Source organism: Hemicordylus capensis, chromosome 2 (assembly GCF_027244095.1).
Source record: "Hemicordylus capensis ecotype Gifberg chromosome 2, rHemCap1.1.pri, whole genome shotgun sequence".
Classification (NCBI taxonomy): domain Eukaryota; kingdom Metazoa; phylum Chordata; class Lepidosauria; order Squamata; family Cordylidae; genus Hemicordylus; species Hemicordylus capensis.
In genome coordinates this window covers 20,891,702-20,907,732 of record NC_069658.1, presented here as the reverse complement: position 1 = coordinate 20,907,732, position 16,031 = coordinate 20,891,702, and the positions used below count along the sequence as shown (strand labels likewise).

The window sequence follows — 16,031 nt, the reverse complement described above, 5'->3', positions numbered from 1 at the left end:
GCGGGGGGATCAAATTTTTGAATACTCAATGTATGTAAAAATGTTTCCTGCAAGTAGAAAATTAGCAGACCAGGGAGCAAATGGGGCTAAGGCTTGTATCTTTCTCCCTGATATATGTGTGTGTGTGTTTAAATACATGTGGTTTTTTAAAAAAACATAGGAGAACATTAAAAAATAGCATCCCACACCTGCAGGCTGAACCACTCAACTGGCTCCTGTTGCTCAACCGCTCAACTGCCTCCTATCGCTGCATGTGCAGAGCAGCCTAATATTGTTCCTCGAAAGATGGTGGTGGAATGAAAGGAAATGTTCAGGAAAGATGCTGCCCATCAAACCTTTCAATGCAGGGCAGGATAATTAGTACAGAGAATCGTTCCCGTAAGTAATTGCCACTTCAGAGCCTCTCAATAGCCATTTGGTTAGTACAAGTTACCCACTCCAGAAAGATGTGGAGAGGCTTCCTAGGATCAGTCAAGAGACTCTCAAGTGGCAATTGGTTGCAGCCGGTTGAACTGCCTTCCCTATCTATCTATCTATCTACCTGAAGTGGCTCAGGGCGGTTTACACTAAAATAAAAAACACAGAACAATTAAAATCAAGAAACATTTAAACCAGATTAGATCTCATTAAAATTAAGGCTAAAACTAGATATCATTAAAAGCCAGGCTGAAGAGCTGGGCCTTTAAGGCTCTCCTGAAGGCCTCCAAAGACAGTTTGCACAGTCTGGATCTGCTTTTTAAAAATATCCAAAGTCTTCATTTGAAGATGCACACGCATTCTTGCAGCTGGAGTGATTTAATGTCACTGGAAAGATATTACCTGGCTGTGAGTTTTGGGTGTTGTTGTTTTTTAACAATAGACAAATATAGCTACCCATGATTTGTATGGGCTAATTCATCTAACAGCAATTTCAAACCATATGTGTAAAAAAACTTTTATTTTACGTAGGTGTTTGACATTTTGAATTTTGTTCTGTCTGCTGGCTGTGTTTTTTTAATTTTTATTTTCTTTCTCCTGGTTTATATGATTGCTAAAATTGTTTTTAACATGGATGTTCATTCATTCATCCATTGCAGGGGCAGGTATCTAGTAGCTCTCAGGCATGTCTGAAGAAGCTCTCCAGGTGTTTGTGCTTTCTTCTCTCTCCCTTCCTGATTGGCTGCCTGCATGGGGATATGGCTGTGCCATTTTTATTCTCTGACATACTGAACAACGTTCTACCTGCCTTGTAGTGAAACATGTGTGCACTTGCAGAAGAGCACTCCTGTGCAAGATGCAAGAGTTGCGCAAACACAGTTGTGTGATGGACAGCCATTGGAAATAATTCATATAACTGTGCATGCATTATTAGTGCATGCAACTATGCGCACATTCCATTACAAGACAGACGGAACACTAGGCATTACATCAGCCTCATTTTGTGATGAGGGTTGGTTTGACTTTCTCTCCTATTAATTTCTTACCAGTTTCTTCCCCCCAAAACCAGTGCCTCTTGCTCTCCTCCTAATGCACAGCAAAATTATTCTAGGATTCAGGGGGATTGCTGTTAAGATCCCTTCTTCTGTTAGCTTTGTAGAAGCTGCCATTTTGCAGCTGGTTCGGACTCCTCAAACCACTGTTTTGAGCCTGACTCTGCCTTCCCAAGCTGTTATTTCATGCTGAAATTTCCCAAGGCCTTGCCTCTCCCTCCCCCACCCGCACCCCCCAAAAAACTATCTCAGAAGCCTTAATCTGCCCACCCTGATTTATTGTAAAAAGTGTGTAAACTGCCTTGATCAAGATTATTGAAAAAATATGGGATATAAATCCCTGAATGAATGAATGAATGATTTCCCCACATATTGTACAGTGTCTTGTGGGCAGTTTCTGCACCGTCTGTGCTGCTGCAGGCTTTTAAAACAAGTTGATGTTGCTATACAAGAGGGCTGTTGTGCAAATGCAGTTGTGTGACACGGGTGTAGCTAGGGGAGAGGGGGCTGTCTTTGCCCTTCTCCCCAGTGGCCTCTTGGAGTAAGGAAGATAATGATGAAGATGGGGAGGGGTGTAGCTGGGGGCCCCTTGGGAGCTGGGGGAGCCCGGGTTCTTTGAACCCATCCGCTCAATTATAGCTACACCCCTGGTGTGACACAAGGACCATTATTTCCAATATTATTACTTTACCTCTCCTCTGGGTGGGTACTATGGGCTCCTGGGACTCCCATGATGGGAGTCTCTAATGATGCAAGGAAGTCCTTTATTTCTCGCAATGCACTCATCTATCCTGGCACATTGTTTGGGTATTGTAGAATCCAGAGGAAAGAGTTGTGGCATGCAAGGACAAGGCAGTGGAGTAGAATCAGGAATATTAAAGGTCTAATGAAATAGGTATTTTTTCGAGAGAGGCAAGCGCTGTCTGCTTTCAGTGCTCTTGCTGCTGGCCGTTTGTTAGCCCCGCCTCTACTCCAGGACTGGACTAAAAGCGACTAAAGCACAATTCAAAAGCTGGCCTGGATTAAGGAATGGATTAACCCCAAACACCACAGGTATGACTGCTTTAAACAGCTGACTCAGCCATCTTGAGAAAAGTCACATTTTGCTTCCGAGGAAAAGGAATTGAAGTTGGCGTGTGCATGCATGTGTGTGGCTGTGTGCAATTTTTTCCATTTCAGCTGCTAGAGTGAAGGAGGAAATTGTTCTCTTTAAATGCTTTAGCTTTAAAAATAAAAAAGAAAGGGAGCGACTCTGAGAGACAAGGGAAAAGTTCACTCCTGAGTGCTTTCCCTTGTTTGCTGATGCCCTTGCATCTGATCTACTCGGCATGAGGCCACTCGAGACAAAGACTAGACTTTTTCATGACAAAGTGAAATGAAGGTCGATGGAATCTACTGTCAAAATGCCTCTAACGCTCCTCTAGGTGAATGTGATGCATTTTTAACCAATGCTGCGGTGAATGGCTTCACTCAGCTTTAAAAAGATGCCTCTCTAACTTATACCCAGATCCCCTAAAGTAGATAATTAGCTGGTTTCTCATGAGCAAACAGTGGGTTGGAGAAGTGTCCTAGCCGGCTTTAGGAGCTGTGCATGCTCCCAATTTTTGGCCGTGCGCTTGCAAGAACCTAGGGAGGAGGAGGAGGAAATGATAATGTTGCAGGGAAGGCTGGGTCAGGCGGCATTTCCTTGACCCTTGATAATGCTGCATAGAAGTGCTGAGTAGGATGGTGCAGGTCAACCCAGCTGCTGCCTCCCACACAATCACTTCCCCATTCTCCTACCTAGGTTCAGGTTGGCATAGTAATTGCCAGTAATCATGGTGCCATGGTCCAGTCAACCATGAGGATACCCTCATCATCAGGAGTGTGTGCATAGCTCCTGAGGTCAGGAGTGTCTCCATCCCACTTTTTGCTTGTGAGAACCAGCCCCAAATGCTGTTTGGCTAGGCGAGCCCAAAGGTTCCCAACCTTGCTTCCCAAGATGTTGTTGGACTACAGCTCCCATCATCCCCAGGCACAGTGGTCAATGGCTGGGGATGATGGTGCAGACTAAGATTGGGAACTCCTGGGCTAGACGTACTGGTTTAACAATAATACCTCTCTGTCTAGAGCATGGATTCTCAACGTTAGGTCCCCAGATGTTATTGGACTTCAACTCCCATAATCCCCAACCAAAGGCCACTGGGGCTGGGGATTATGGGAGGAAGTCCAATAACATCTGGGGACCCAACATTGAGGATCCCTGGTCTAGAGAACCTTGGGAACTGTCATTCTTTGGGAGCCAAGGAAGCCTAGGAGAGTATTTTCACCAAATGAAGGCTGACATACTGCATAAAGCCCCACATGTGTTTTAACTGAACGTATGTGCAGTTGTGCAAGAGTGGTCTTGTGCAATTGTGCACAATTGACCAAGCATAATTGCATGACGGATGACCATTATTTCCAATGGTTGTCCATCACTCAACTGCCTTTTTGCAATTTCATGCATTTGTGCAAGAGCGCTGTTGCTCACCTGCATGCACATTCTGTTAAAACACACACTGAATGTTGTGCAGAGTGTCAGCTATCATTGTTATTTAGGGGCAACCAAGATACTTTTAGAGTCATGCAAAACTATTATAAACTTGTAGGATAGATAGGGCCAAATGCTAGCTTTGCACCAGGAATCAGGTTGCCAGGTTGGAGGCATCCCCAGACTTGAAGTTCCAGAATTGGAGCCTGGTGATGTCAGAAGTCAGGGCCTTGGTAATTTCACATGGTTGCCAACTACTGAATGACCAAAACAAAATTGCCTCCACTCCTCTCTTCCTTTCAACCCAATTGGAGGATGTGGAGAAGTGTGCTAGCAGCAGCTATGTGAACTCAGTTTTAAATGGAGGAGAGGAGCAGAAAGGCAGCAGAAGAGGTGGGTGACTGGAAATTGGACCACACACATGATGGGCCAAACACGGCTCTCCCCCAATACAAGTCTCCTGGCAAAACCCTGAGATCTGGCAACTCTAAGGGGGATGCAGCTAGGCAGTGTATGGGTTGGGTGTGTGAGGGGTTGAGATCCTTTGGGATGTTTGGTTGTTTGCTAAAAGAATAGCACAAGAGGAGGGGTGTCAGGCATTTGTTGCATCTACTTCCTTACTAACACTCTAGTGAGCAGGCAAGAAAGACCAGCAGCCATTTTAAGAGCAGATATATGAAGTGTTCTTTACTGAAAACCCTTAATCTATTTATCTCTCTGAGAACCACGATGAACCAGACCTCTGATCGTTGCATACCCACCATCCATAAGCCATTTATGCCCACTAGGGCTGGCTTTGTGCCACCCCCTCCCACTACCCCCACTACCACCATCGGCATCCTGGGGAAAGGTTGTGAATCTTATCAACACGTTTCTAAGCCTCACTCAGAATTCCTCAGACATGTTGCCTGAGCCAGAACCTTTAAATCTGAGCTAGTGAGAGGGACAGAAACACCATCTGGTGCAGCTTTGAATCTGGAAAGAGACGAGAGATTCAGAAAGAGCTGGGAGGCAAACGGCAAACAGCCCTAGGAAGTGGTGGAGATGGGGGTGGGCATTTGCTTGGAAGATCTGATGCATGATTAGTAGTTGTGCTGCCTGCTCTTGAAGTCTGCTTCATGGGCATAGTGTCCCTTGGTCAAGCAGGGACAAATGTCCCTGGGCCCAGAGGGGCAAGGAAGGAGACTGCCCCACAGCTGCCACCCCTGCTGCTTCTTTATCTTGACATTCGGCGTGTGTGGGGTGAGCCGAGCGGGGCAGGCCACACACCCTGTGGTGGTGGCGGCGGGCGCTGTGGCTGTTGGGCCTCTCCAGCCAGCCTGCGCACCTCTCTGGCTGAACCAGTTTGACTATGCAGTTCGACTATGGACGTTGTGTGCGTGTGACATCACGGGCATGCAATGTCCATAGTCGAACTGTGCAGGTGCACAGGCCGGCTAAAGAGGCCCAACAGCCACAGTGTCCGCCACCACAGGGGCCAAGATAAGAAGTGGCGGTGGGGCAGGGGCAGCGGTGTTGTCATAGTTGGGGGCAGCCAACAGGAGGTAGGGTGTGTGTGCATGGTGGGCGGGGGGGGGGCTGCCAAGATTTTGTCCCCTGGCTCCTGGGGATCTTGCTACGCCCCTGGTCTGCTTGCTTTCAGTATGCTCTCTTGGTGTATTTGCAAATTAGCAGATATTACCAAGATACTATAAGCCACCATGTCCTCTCCTCACACGGAAGAAGACCCTTCCAGGTGGCCTCCCTTGGGGAGTTCCACCACTTGGGGAAATGAGGTGAGCCTTTTTGTGATAATACTAAGATTAATAATACGAAAAATGAAGCAATGCTATTTGGGTTGGGACTGATTCCGCATACTGCTGTCCATTTTGTAGGAGTGGGTTTTCAAATCCGTCTGCTATCCGATTTTTTACAGACCAGTCTGAGCACAACTCAGTATTTTCCAGGTTTGAGCTTTTCAGGTTTGAGCTTTGAGCAATGAGCAGCCCCTTCCATTCCCGTCAGTGTCAGGCAAAGACTTGCACTGGGAATGTGTTGTGCCTATGGCGTATTTCCTGAGAATGGAGGAGCCTTTGCACGCATGGAACTCCATACCTACATGGCCACTGAAATCACTGGAGTGGGATGAACAGGTCCTGCACTTTCAGTACCCCTGTTTCCATCAGTGGCACATCAGTCCCTGCTCCTGACTCCAAAAGCACGTTCTAAAGCCCCTGGTTGTTTTGTAAGGAAGCAAAAATGGAGGCATTTCCTCATTTATTCAACTTTGACAAACCATACGTGTTTTTTTCTTTATTTTCACATCAAGAACTATAAATTAAGACTTTGACACATATACAGTAATTTGTTATTAAGGTAAAGGATGTCTGTTGGCACAAATAATTGAGTAAAACCATTTAATAATAAAATAACATTCATTCTGTAGCTACTTTATTTGTCTGGAACACTCGATTTAACATATCACCTTCACATAATAAAATTAAAAAAAACAAAAAACAAAAACTCAAGACATATAATGGCATTATAAAATATACCTCAAATTACAAGTATTCTTGGCAAAACTTAGTAAGTAGGACTGCCCACTGTTTTGGTAGGCAATGCCATTTTTCTCACATACCCCTTATTTCCTTTGGATTGAAAGAAAAAATGTATTTGAACATTATAAACATTACAACAACTGTATTTTGGTTAAGTATGGTTTGTGGATAGCCTGACTGGAATTTTCTTGAACAAATGTTGATTCAGTTTATTGCGGAAGAACATATAAAGCTTTGGGAAGTTTTTTTTTAAAACACTATTACAATCATTAACTGTCTTACAAAAAAACCTATTTAAAATCCTTGTATCCATTACCATCTTTGGCAGATAAATAGGAAAACAAAAATAAACAGACTATAGTACAAAGCTTTCATTTATCACAATCTACTTTTATAAGGCCAAATAAAAATATGTTCCTTTGCACTAATGAAAGCACACGTCCAGTATATTCTTAATGACAAAAGACATATAAACACTCTACAGATGTTCATGTTGGATGTCTTGTATAGCAGACTGCCATTTTCCACACACCCCTATTCCTAAGTTGCACTCTCCTAAACAAAGTAAAGTGTACTTAGCAGTTGATTTGGCTTTATGGTGTGGCTAGCTAGATGGGTTTAGGCAGAAAGTTTGCAAGTGGGATCAACAATGAATCCAAATGTAAAGAATAACCAATGTGCTAATGCCAAGCAATTCTGCTACACATTATGTTCTTTGTCGAGACTGGTTCAGGTATCGTTTGCCACCGTTGGTGGGGCTATGCAGAAGCAGCCTCTTGTGAACCTAGTGTGCATGCCACACTAAATCCTTGCTAAATCCCACAAGGATTCTGTGACACACTTGGCACAGGGAGTTAGCCATGCCAGAAGTAGTGCAAGAGCATGGACTTGTGCTTTGCATCTGGAATGGTGGGACCCAAGCTTGTACAGTTGAGCTGGCCTTGTTCTTTGTTGCAGACAGCTCCAAAATGGTGGATCAAGTCACTGGAACCTTGAGGGTTTCCACTTTTTGCTAGTGCTTGGACTCTGCAAAGGTGTCCACAACAAAGACTACTGCTAGGCTCCTTTAGCAAAATGCTTTAGAAAGTTAGACTATTGTTAGCACTTTTGACCTGTATCTAAAATATATATTCATAAATATTAACTTATAGGCTGTGATACCTTACTTTGTCCCATGAAGGTCAGAAAAAGACTACCTCCATTTTCTTGGGGGTTTTTTGGCGAGAAACGAAACAAAACAAAAAAAATCAAATATCCTTCAAACACGTTTGAGAACTGGAATACAGTTGCATAGGCAAGGTAGATGAGTGGCAATTATAACTGTGTTTATTTTTGGTTTTAAACTGAACTATCAAAGCAGCTTGTGGTCAATCATAGCAGACCACAGGACTGCAACAGACCCTGCTAATTCCGGTAGCGTTTGATTCATGCTGAGAGTTGACCACCTGGTTAAAAGACACCTCAAAAGAAAGAAAGAATGCACCAAAATAATCAATATGGTCATTCATTCCCAGCAAGGCGGGAAGATGCTGTGCTGCTACTTCACAGAATTGCGATATCAGTTTTGCAAGAATATTACATGTATTGCTGGAGGTTTTCACCATAAAGCCAAAGGAACTCCTTTTGATTTGGAAAAAATGCACAGCTGACTCATATTTCCATTAAGAGGTGTATTTTCAAACGACCCACTCATAGATGACATTTGTCTAGGAAACAGGGAGCTACTAATTGGTCAACTTTTGTTTTTGATTCATTTTAATATTATCATTAAATCCAATTTGGATTGTGTGTAATTTTTTTTTCAAATGTGCACTGATCTAAACGCTTATTAGAACTGAAATACCTTCTCTTTGAAAACCAATATTTCAACTGTATGAGACAGAACTGTGCACATTTTCACAGTCTAAATGCATGTATACACAAACTGTTCCACAACCGCTAACGGATAACAGGCTCCCATGCATAAATAAATTTCATTAAATGAAAGGGAAACATCTATTTCCAAATGAAAAAGAAGTTGCTATTAAGAACCACAATGCATTACACTGCTAAGTTTTTTTCTTTTGCCTCATGCATCAAAATTATAGCACTGAAATTATAGCAGTTGCTAATTATAATACTACACTGTTAACACAGAACAATTAATCGTTCAGACCAAGTAGCACAAATGTAGAAAATAATCATACTTTTTTTTCAACAGAGCAAATTAACACAGATTGTTTCTTCAGCAAAATATGAAAACTGTAAACTTTGGGCTCATTCTGCAACTTTCCCCAATCCAGAATAAATAAAAATCCAAAGGGAAGAAAGACGGACACACATTTTTAAGCGCACCTTTTTTTCCTGTCTATTACAAAAGCACAACCTAAAACGTATAAAGCTTTTTTATTTCTTTCAAATCACAGTTACCAAAATGAAACAAGTGAATAATTTATTACATACGCTATAATAACATTACTCTAAACACTATTATCTATGAGGTATATCTGAGAAAATTCGGTAAGGAATTGAGCGGTCTGCGTTGCCAACATGCCCAAGTTTATATTTTAAAGCTTTGGAACCATGAAGAAATAGAGGGAAGAGAAGAGAAGAGAAAGAGAAGAGAAGAGGGAAAGGACCTTTGGTATTATTATTACAAATCATGTTCTTTGCAGGGTTGCATTGCAAAGCACCACAGTACAATAAGCCCACCAGTTACAATATGGCGGCCCAGTTGACGCTGAGGTATTCACAGGAAGAAGTTTAAAAAAAAAGCACAGAGAGGTCTAGACTGGCAAAATCGTTGCTTTGGTTCAAGCAAGGCACTCGTCCTGTGGTAAATTCACACTTTGCACGTGAAGCAAGAATCTGATAGAAAATGCAATTGCCATCAAAGGGTTCTGCCAATTTTGATAGTTTTCTGTGTTCAGCCTCTTGGCCCTCCTAGGCATTCCCTTGCAGGCAGGGCAGGAGGCCTATGGAGGGCCTGGCTTTGGAAGGTTCAACACAAAGGATCTATCATTATCTTCCACACATGGAAGGCATCCTGAGAATTATTATAGCTCTACGTTGAAGGCATATCGCCATACATAATGTATAAAACGTACACAATAGTATGCGAAAAAGGAAAAAGAGTGTGCCATTTTGAAGGAGGAAGGAATATGAGGCAGAAATAGAAAGGCAAAAAGCAAATTTTATAATATGTCTTTTGTGTTGAACTGATGAGTGACATGGTTTGCATGTATAAAATCAATGCTGAACTGCCCACACTTCATTGAAAAACTGGGGGGTTTCTACCTTAGCAGGAAGCAATGCAGTTTCCCAGGTAATATATATTATATTCAGCTCTCTCTAAACCCTCTTGCTATTCTGTGAACATGGTTGTGTTACATGTTTACCCTGGCACATGAAACCTGTCATGGCTGCCCTGCAAGGAATGCTGGGAACTACATCAAGGAGTCAAGGGATTCTCTAAACAAGAATTCTTGGTCCCTTCAGTAACAATAGTTTTCAGGAATTCATATCATAACAGGCAGGGCTTATCATTACATCCATCTCCAGTGCGGTACTCACAGAGTGCACTGACACTTCCAGTTTAGGGTGCCACATGCTGAGGTGTGCATGCTGCTTTACAACTGACACATTGCGGAACTATGTGAAGGCTGGCTCTTTGCACGTACATCTGGCCATGTAGCTGACATCAGAGATACCTTTGTCTTCTACTGTCTGCTCCATGTTTATTAGGATTAACCAAGGCTCTAGCCACATGAATGTTTATGAAACGGCTTTCTGCCAAGTTAAACCATTGGTCCATTTGTGGCAGCAAGCACGAAGCGTCCCCTTGCTAAGCAGGGCCTGCCCTGGTTTGCATTTGGATGGGTGCCTACATGGGAGTACTGTCAAATATTCTCCTTCGGGGATGGAACCATAGCTGAGTGGAAGAGCATCTGCTTTGCATGCAGAAGGTCCCAGGTTCAATCCCTGGCAGTATCTCTAGTCAGGGCTGGGAGAGGCTCCTGCTGAGACCTTGGGGAGTCCATTGCTGCCAGTCAAAGTAGACAATATTTAACTAGATGGACCAATGTTCTGACATAAGAAGGTAGCTTCTTATGTTCTATGTTCCTACTCTGACTAGAAGTGGCTCTCCAGGGCCTCAAAGAGAGATGCCAGGGACTGAACATTTTTTAATGATTTACATTATACCATATTTACCCCAATATACCATATTTACTCCAATATACCATATTTACCCAAATAGAAGATAACACCGAATTTAAGACAACCCCTGTAAAAACAGAGCTTAAATACAGGTATCTGTATTTACCCAAAAGGAACAGCACTATGAATGTAAGATGAACCCCCCTCCCCATTTTTAAGATCAAAGAACTTGGGGGGGAAACTTAGTTTGGGATTCAGGTAAATGTGGTATCAAGACTAGGTCACAGTCCATTTGGGCTTTACCTTTAGCAGTGATTAGGTCTGGGCAACTATTTCTGAGCCATATCTACCTCTTCAGTATGTTTAAGATTTGGTAAATATGTACATGCAAAGCATGTGCTCTGCCACTGAGTTCGACCCCCTCCTGAAGGTCTTAGAAGTTCTTCACTTGGGCCCACTCCAGGGTGGCAGGACCATTCTGCACTGTTGGTCCAGAATCCAGGAACATGATTTTGCTGCACTTGTAGTTGTGCAAGTGACTTTTTGCACAGCTGCAGTTATTACCTACCTTAGGGGTTCTCAAACTTGAATCCCCAAATGTTGTTGGATTACAACTTGATGGGATTTTGCCATGGACATTGTCTCAGTTCATTGGCTTCCTGTTAAATTACTTAGAAAAGATAAGTACTTTCTCTGCAACATTGGGTTATGGGCCCAGTTGTGAAGCAATATGTTGTGAGATAACAAAGAGTTCGTAGGCAAGAAAGCTGGACAAGATGACTGGCAACTGTGGGAAGGCATCTTCCTGTTGAACTGGTCAATGAAACCAACTGCAGAAAATGGTCCATCAGAGCGAAGATGCAGCTGAATACACTTGGGACTATCTTATATTCTGGAGGAACAAAGACCAACAGAGAATGAAGAAAAACAGCTAGAACACAAATATCTGATTGTAAGTGATCAGTTAAATTATCATATAGAAGAAAAAATACAGCAAAAGAGATGTGGGAAAGATTAAAGGAGGCCTTTCAACAAAGAACCATGAATGCTCAAGTTCCTCTTATGCTTCAGTTGTGTAATAAAAGATTTAGAAAGGGAGATAATATGCAGGAACACATATTCTCATTTTTGGGAACGCTGAGGGAGTTGGAACTGTAAAAGATAAATATGCCTAGACCAGCAAAAATTGGACTTTTGCTTAATATTTTGCCTTAAGAATATGAGAAGATTGTCAATTTTCTGCAAATTAAAGAAAAATTGACTTTAAATTTTGTGCAGGAACATTTGTAAGGGTTTAATTTGAAAAACCAAACAGAAAAGGAGGAATCAGTTAAAAACCAAGCCTATAAACTTGCTGATGGTAGGCAATGTTTTATTTGAGGAAGCACCCTGCATTTAAGGAATGCTTGTCCTAGTAAAGAGCAAAGGATTATTCTCAACAGATAAAAGGGAATAAGGCTAAATTCCAGAAAAATGGACTATCTGACAAACTAATTTGCTTATGCAAAAGTGAAAGCAATTAAAATAATGCTGAGAATAATGAGAAATTATGCATTGCACGAGAAACCATCTGCAGGGTTGATGCAAGTCAAAGTAGAAACAAAATATATTTTCATAGTGGAGCTACTGAACATTTCTTCAATAATTTGTAAGATTTTTCAGATAAACATGGAATATAAAAGTCCTATACAACTTGCTAATGGGCAGCACATTTTTGCAGAAGGAAAAAGGACAGTTTATCTGAAGTGTAATCTTGGTGCAAATAGAGTGAATGAAGTGTATATTCCAGGGGCATACTATGCAAAACAGTTTAGTGACTGTAAAAACAGCCACAAGGTGTGGATGTAGCATTCTTTTCAGAAGGGACGCTTTATTTTCAAAGGAGGAAAGCTTCTAATGAAAGGCATGTTGAAAGATGATGAACTATATGAAATAGATTGCAAAAGAGATTGCTAATGTTGCAAGTGAATGTACACACAAAGATTGCATGAGTCTTTGTCATCACAGATTCGGGCATCTAAACAAGGAATGCATTTAGTAAAAGAACTTTTGGCAAGATACCTACAGATTAAACCATGCAAATCTGAAGTCAAATGCATTGAATATGTTAAAGCAAAAGCAACGAGGGGCACATATTCATCAACTACAGAAAGGCCATCCAATGAGGTTTTGGATTTGATTCACAGTGATATTTGTGGGCCCTCCCCAGTAAAGACACCAGGAAAGAATCTCCATTTCCTGACTTTCATAGATGATTTTTCTTGCTATATTTACATTTACCTATTCAAAGAGAAAAATGAAGTGTTATTAAAACTTAAAGAATATGTGGCTAGAGTAAGCAACAAGTTTGGAAGAAAACCTAAGACTTTGCACACTGATATTGGTGGGGAATATACTGGGAAAGATATTGAGCAATATTTAAAAGAACAAGGAATTAAACATGAGAGGACACTACTTTATACTCCAGAGCAACATGGAGTGGCAGAGAGAGAGAAAAGAACTTTGATTGAAATGTCTAGAAGTATTCTAAGCTTCTTGACTCAGGTCTGGAAAACAAATACAGGGGAGGAGCTCTAATGACTGCAACTTATTTGCAGAACAGACTTCCAACTAATACTAAAGGAGTAACACCCTTTAAACTGTGGAATGGGACAAAACCTAACTTAAGGCATTTTAGAGTATTTGGATGCAAAGCATAAGCATATATTCCGAAAGAACTAAGAAGAAAATTAGACTGAAGAAGTGAAGAAGGAATATTTATAGGTTATGCACTGAATAACAAAAGCTACAGAATACTTGATCCTATCAGAGAGACTGATAAACTGTGCAGTGTTGCATGTTTTGATGAGAGGCAAAAGTCAATTGTCAATGTGATGTCTGACTTTGATGTGGATTTTCCAATAGGTGAAGAGGCTGAAGAGCTACCACAGCAACAAAATGAACAAGGAATCATAGACTATGATATAATAGAGAGACTTAATTGAGAAAGGGAGATTGAGACACAACCAGAGATCCAATAAAGAAGGGGAGATTGAGACAGAACCAGAGAGTTCCATTCAAGAAGGGGAGATTGAGATGGAACAAAAAGTGGGACGCTCAAGCAGTGTGAATAAAGGGATTCCACCTAAAAGATTACCACTGGCAGCCAGAGAGGAGGAAATGCCAGACCCTACAGATTGGCACAAAACTGAAGGAATGCCAGATTCAGAGACAGATAAATTGCTGAAGTCAAGAAAAGATTGCATCACACCATAAAACAAAACATAGGACTCGGAATTCCAGAGCAAGACAATGAGAAGAGGAATGTTGGGATTTTGCCATGGACATGGTCTCAGTTCTTTGTGTGGGGCATGCTTGTATATATTTGAATCTGTCTGTGTACTGGCTTGAGGGTAGAGTCACTGTGTTTGTTTGGCTCCTCCTCACTAGGTGTCTTGAATTCAAACTGAGAGGTTCTCTCTCTCACTGTATAAGAGACTGTTAGTTTATTGTTTTCTTAGCCTATGTTTAATTAGTAATAAATATCAAACACTTGTTTTCAGAATGGCTGAGGATGATGGAAGTTGTAGTCCAAAAACATCTGGGTGTCCACCCCTATCCTCGCTGATGTTTCTTAAGCAATGTTATTGTCAGTCGGAAGAAGAGGAGCTGTGAAGATCAAAGCAAATGGACTCTGCAAGGGGGCAACTTCTTGGCAGAAGAATTACCACAGTGGCTGTCATTCTGACTAAGCCTGTACTTGCAGAATGAACAAGGCTGTGCTAGCGCAAGAAAACTGTGTAGCTGTACACAATCATAGGGATTTTTGGAAATGCGTTCTTGTGCTCTTGCACAAAAGTTCCCTGCAAAACACATGAGGCATGCCACGGGTTGTGCACTTTGTTGTGCAAGTGCACACATGTGTTAGCACATGTGCAAGTGCAGACATGTGCTAACGCAGCACTAGTCTAGAATGCAAGCTCCAGACTTAGCACAGTGGTGCCTCTCACGAGTGCAGCATTAGGATATTGGCCAGCATAATTGCTTCTTTTGCATCTTTAACTGTTGGTGGGTCTGGACCAGTGTTCCCTCTAACAGGGATTCCCAGATGTCCTTGACTACAACTCCCAGAATCCCCAGCTGCAATGGCTTTTGCTTGGGGATTTTGGGAGTTGTAGTCAACAACATCTGAGAATCCCTGTTAGAGGGAACACTGGTCTGGACTATGATCAAATGCTGCTAATCATTCTTTTGTAAAATCCCCCAGAAACTTCCAACAAGTATTAAGCAGTTGGCAGAACCATCTGTCAAGGTAATTTTCTAGCCAGGTTGGAGGCGGGGGGCAGAATGAATCATAAATTCAACTCATGTTCAACACAATTTCTTTCTTTAGTTTCTAGGCCTTACACCATGGTCTCAAGTACATGCACCCTGATCTAAAGGTTGCTTATGTGTACAGAAGCTGCAGTGTGCATAGTCCATGCACATGAGTGAGCAGTTCTTATGCATGCAAGGGCTTCCGTGTTCTCTTCAATGCAGTGGGTAGCTCCATGTATTTAAGGGGAGGCATGGTAGAGCGTTCCCATTCATTGAAGTGAACAGGGAAACCCTGTTTATGCCAGAATTTCATGTGTACCCAGGAGGAATGCAATTGGAGGTCAACCTCTAGATAGTTACAGTTCAGGAGAACATAAGGGCACCTAGGGCAAACTGAAACCAATGTGATACAGACAGAGCCCATGAGTACAGCCATAAGATAATACACACAATGGTGCTCGTGGAAGGAGTTTTTGCAGTAGAGGTCTAGCAGTTGTGCGACCGCTAACGGAAGAGCAACCACCTGACGGCATGTTGTGCAAGGAGCTTCCCCTTTTCAGGTATACTGGCTTCAGCAAGAGTTGGAACAACAAGTTGCACTCCTACAAGAACTAGTCTGGGACAGAGAGGAACTTCTTTGCACGAACACTCTGCACTTATGCTAGTACAACAGCATTTACTCCTGAGCAAGACTAGAATGGATGCTACCCCTGGTTACTTGGAAGCCCCACTGATATTAAGTCAGATTAACTTCCAAGTAAGCACATTATGACTACAACCTTAAATGTATAGATAAACATTGGACTATCTGCTTCTTAAGCCCCAATGCTAAACACATCCACTCAGAAGCTATATTGATTTTAGCGGAGCTTACATCCACGGATGTCTGCTTAGGACTGCAGGCTTAAATACTGAGGCTGTTCTCACGTGCAGCCTAACTGAGGTTAGGGACACCCAGCCTGGGTTAGGCTGTGCGTGAGAACCACTGGGATCGGGCCTGATCCTGGCAGGGCAGCGCCACCTAGGCCTGCTTCTTAGCCCAGCTGTTAGCCAAGGTTAAGGGAGGGAGTGCTCCCTTAA

General features: G+C 42.3%; 1 protein-coding gene across 1 annotated transcript in view; it reads left to right on the top strand.

Annotated features, from left to right (window-relative positions):
- Positions 1-14,273, top strand: part of FECH (ferrochelatase) — a 101,544-nt gene extending 87,271 nt beyond the window's left edge. Inside the window, exon 11 of the mRNA XM_053294896.1 lies at positions 13,560-14,273. Coding sequence (XP_053150871.1) covers positions 13,560-13,610 — 51 coding nt within the window. The 3' untranslated portion in view covers positions 13,611-14,273. The remainder of the gene's footprint in view (positions 1-13,559) is intronic.
- The last annotated feature ends 1,758 nt before the right edge of the window (positions 14,274-16,031 follow it).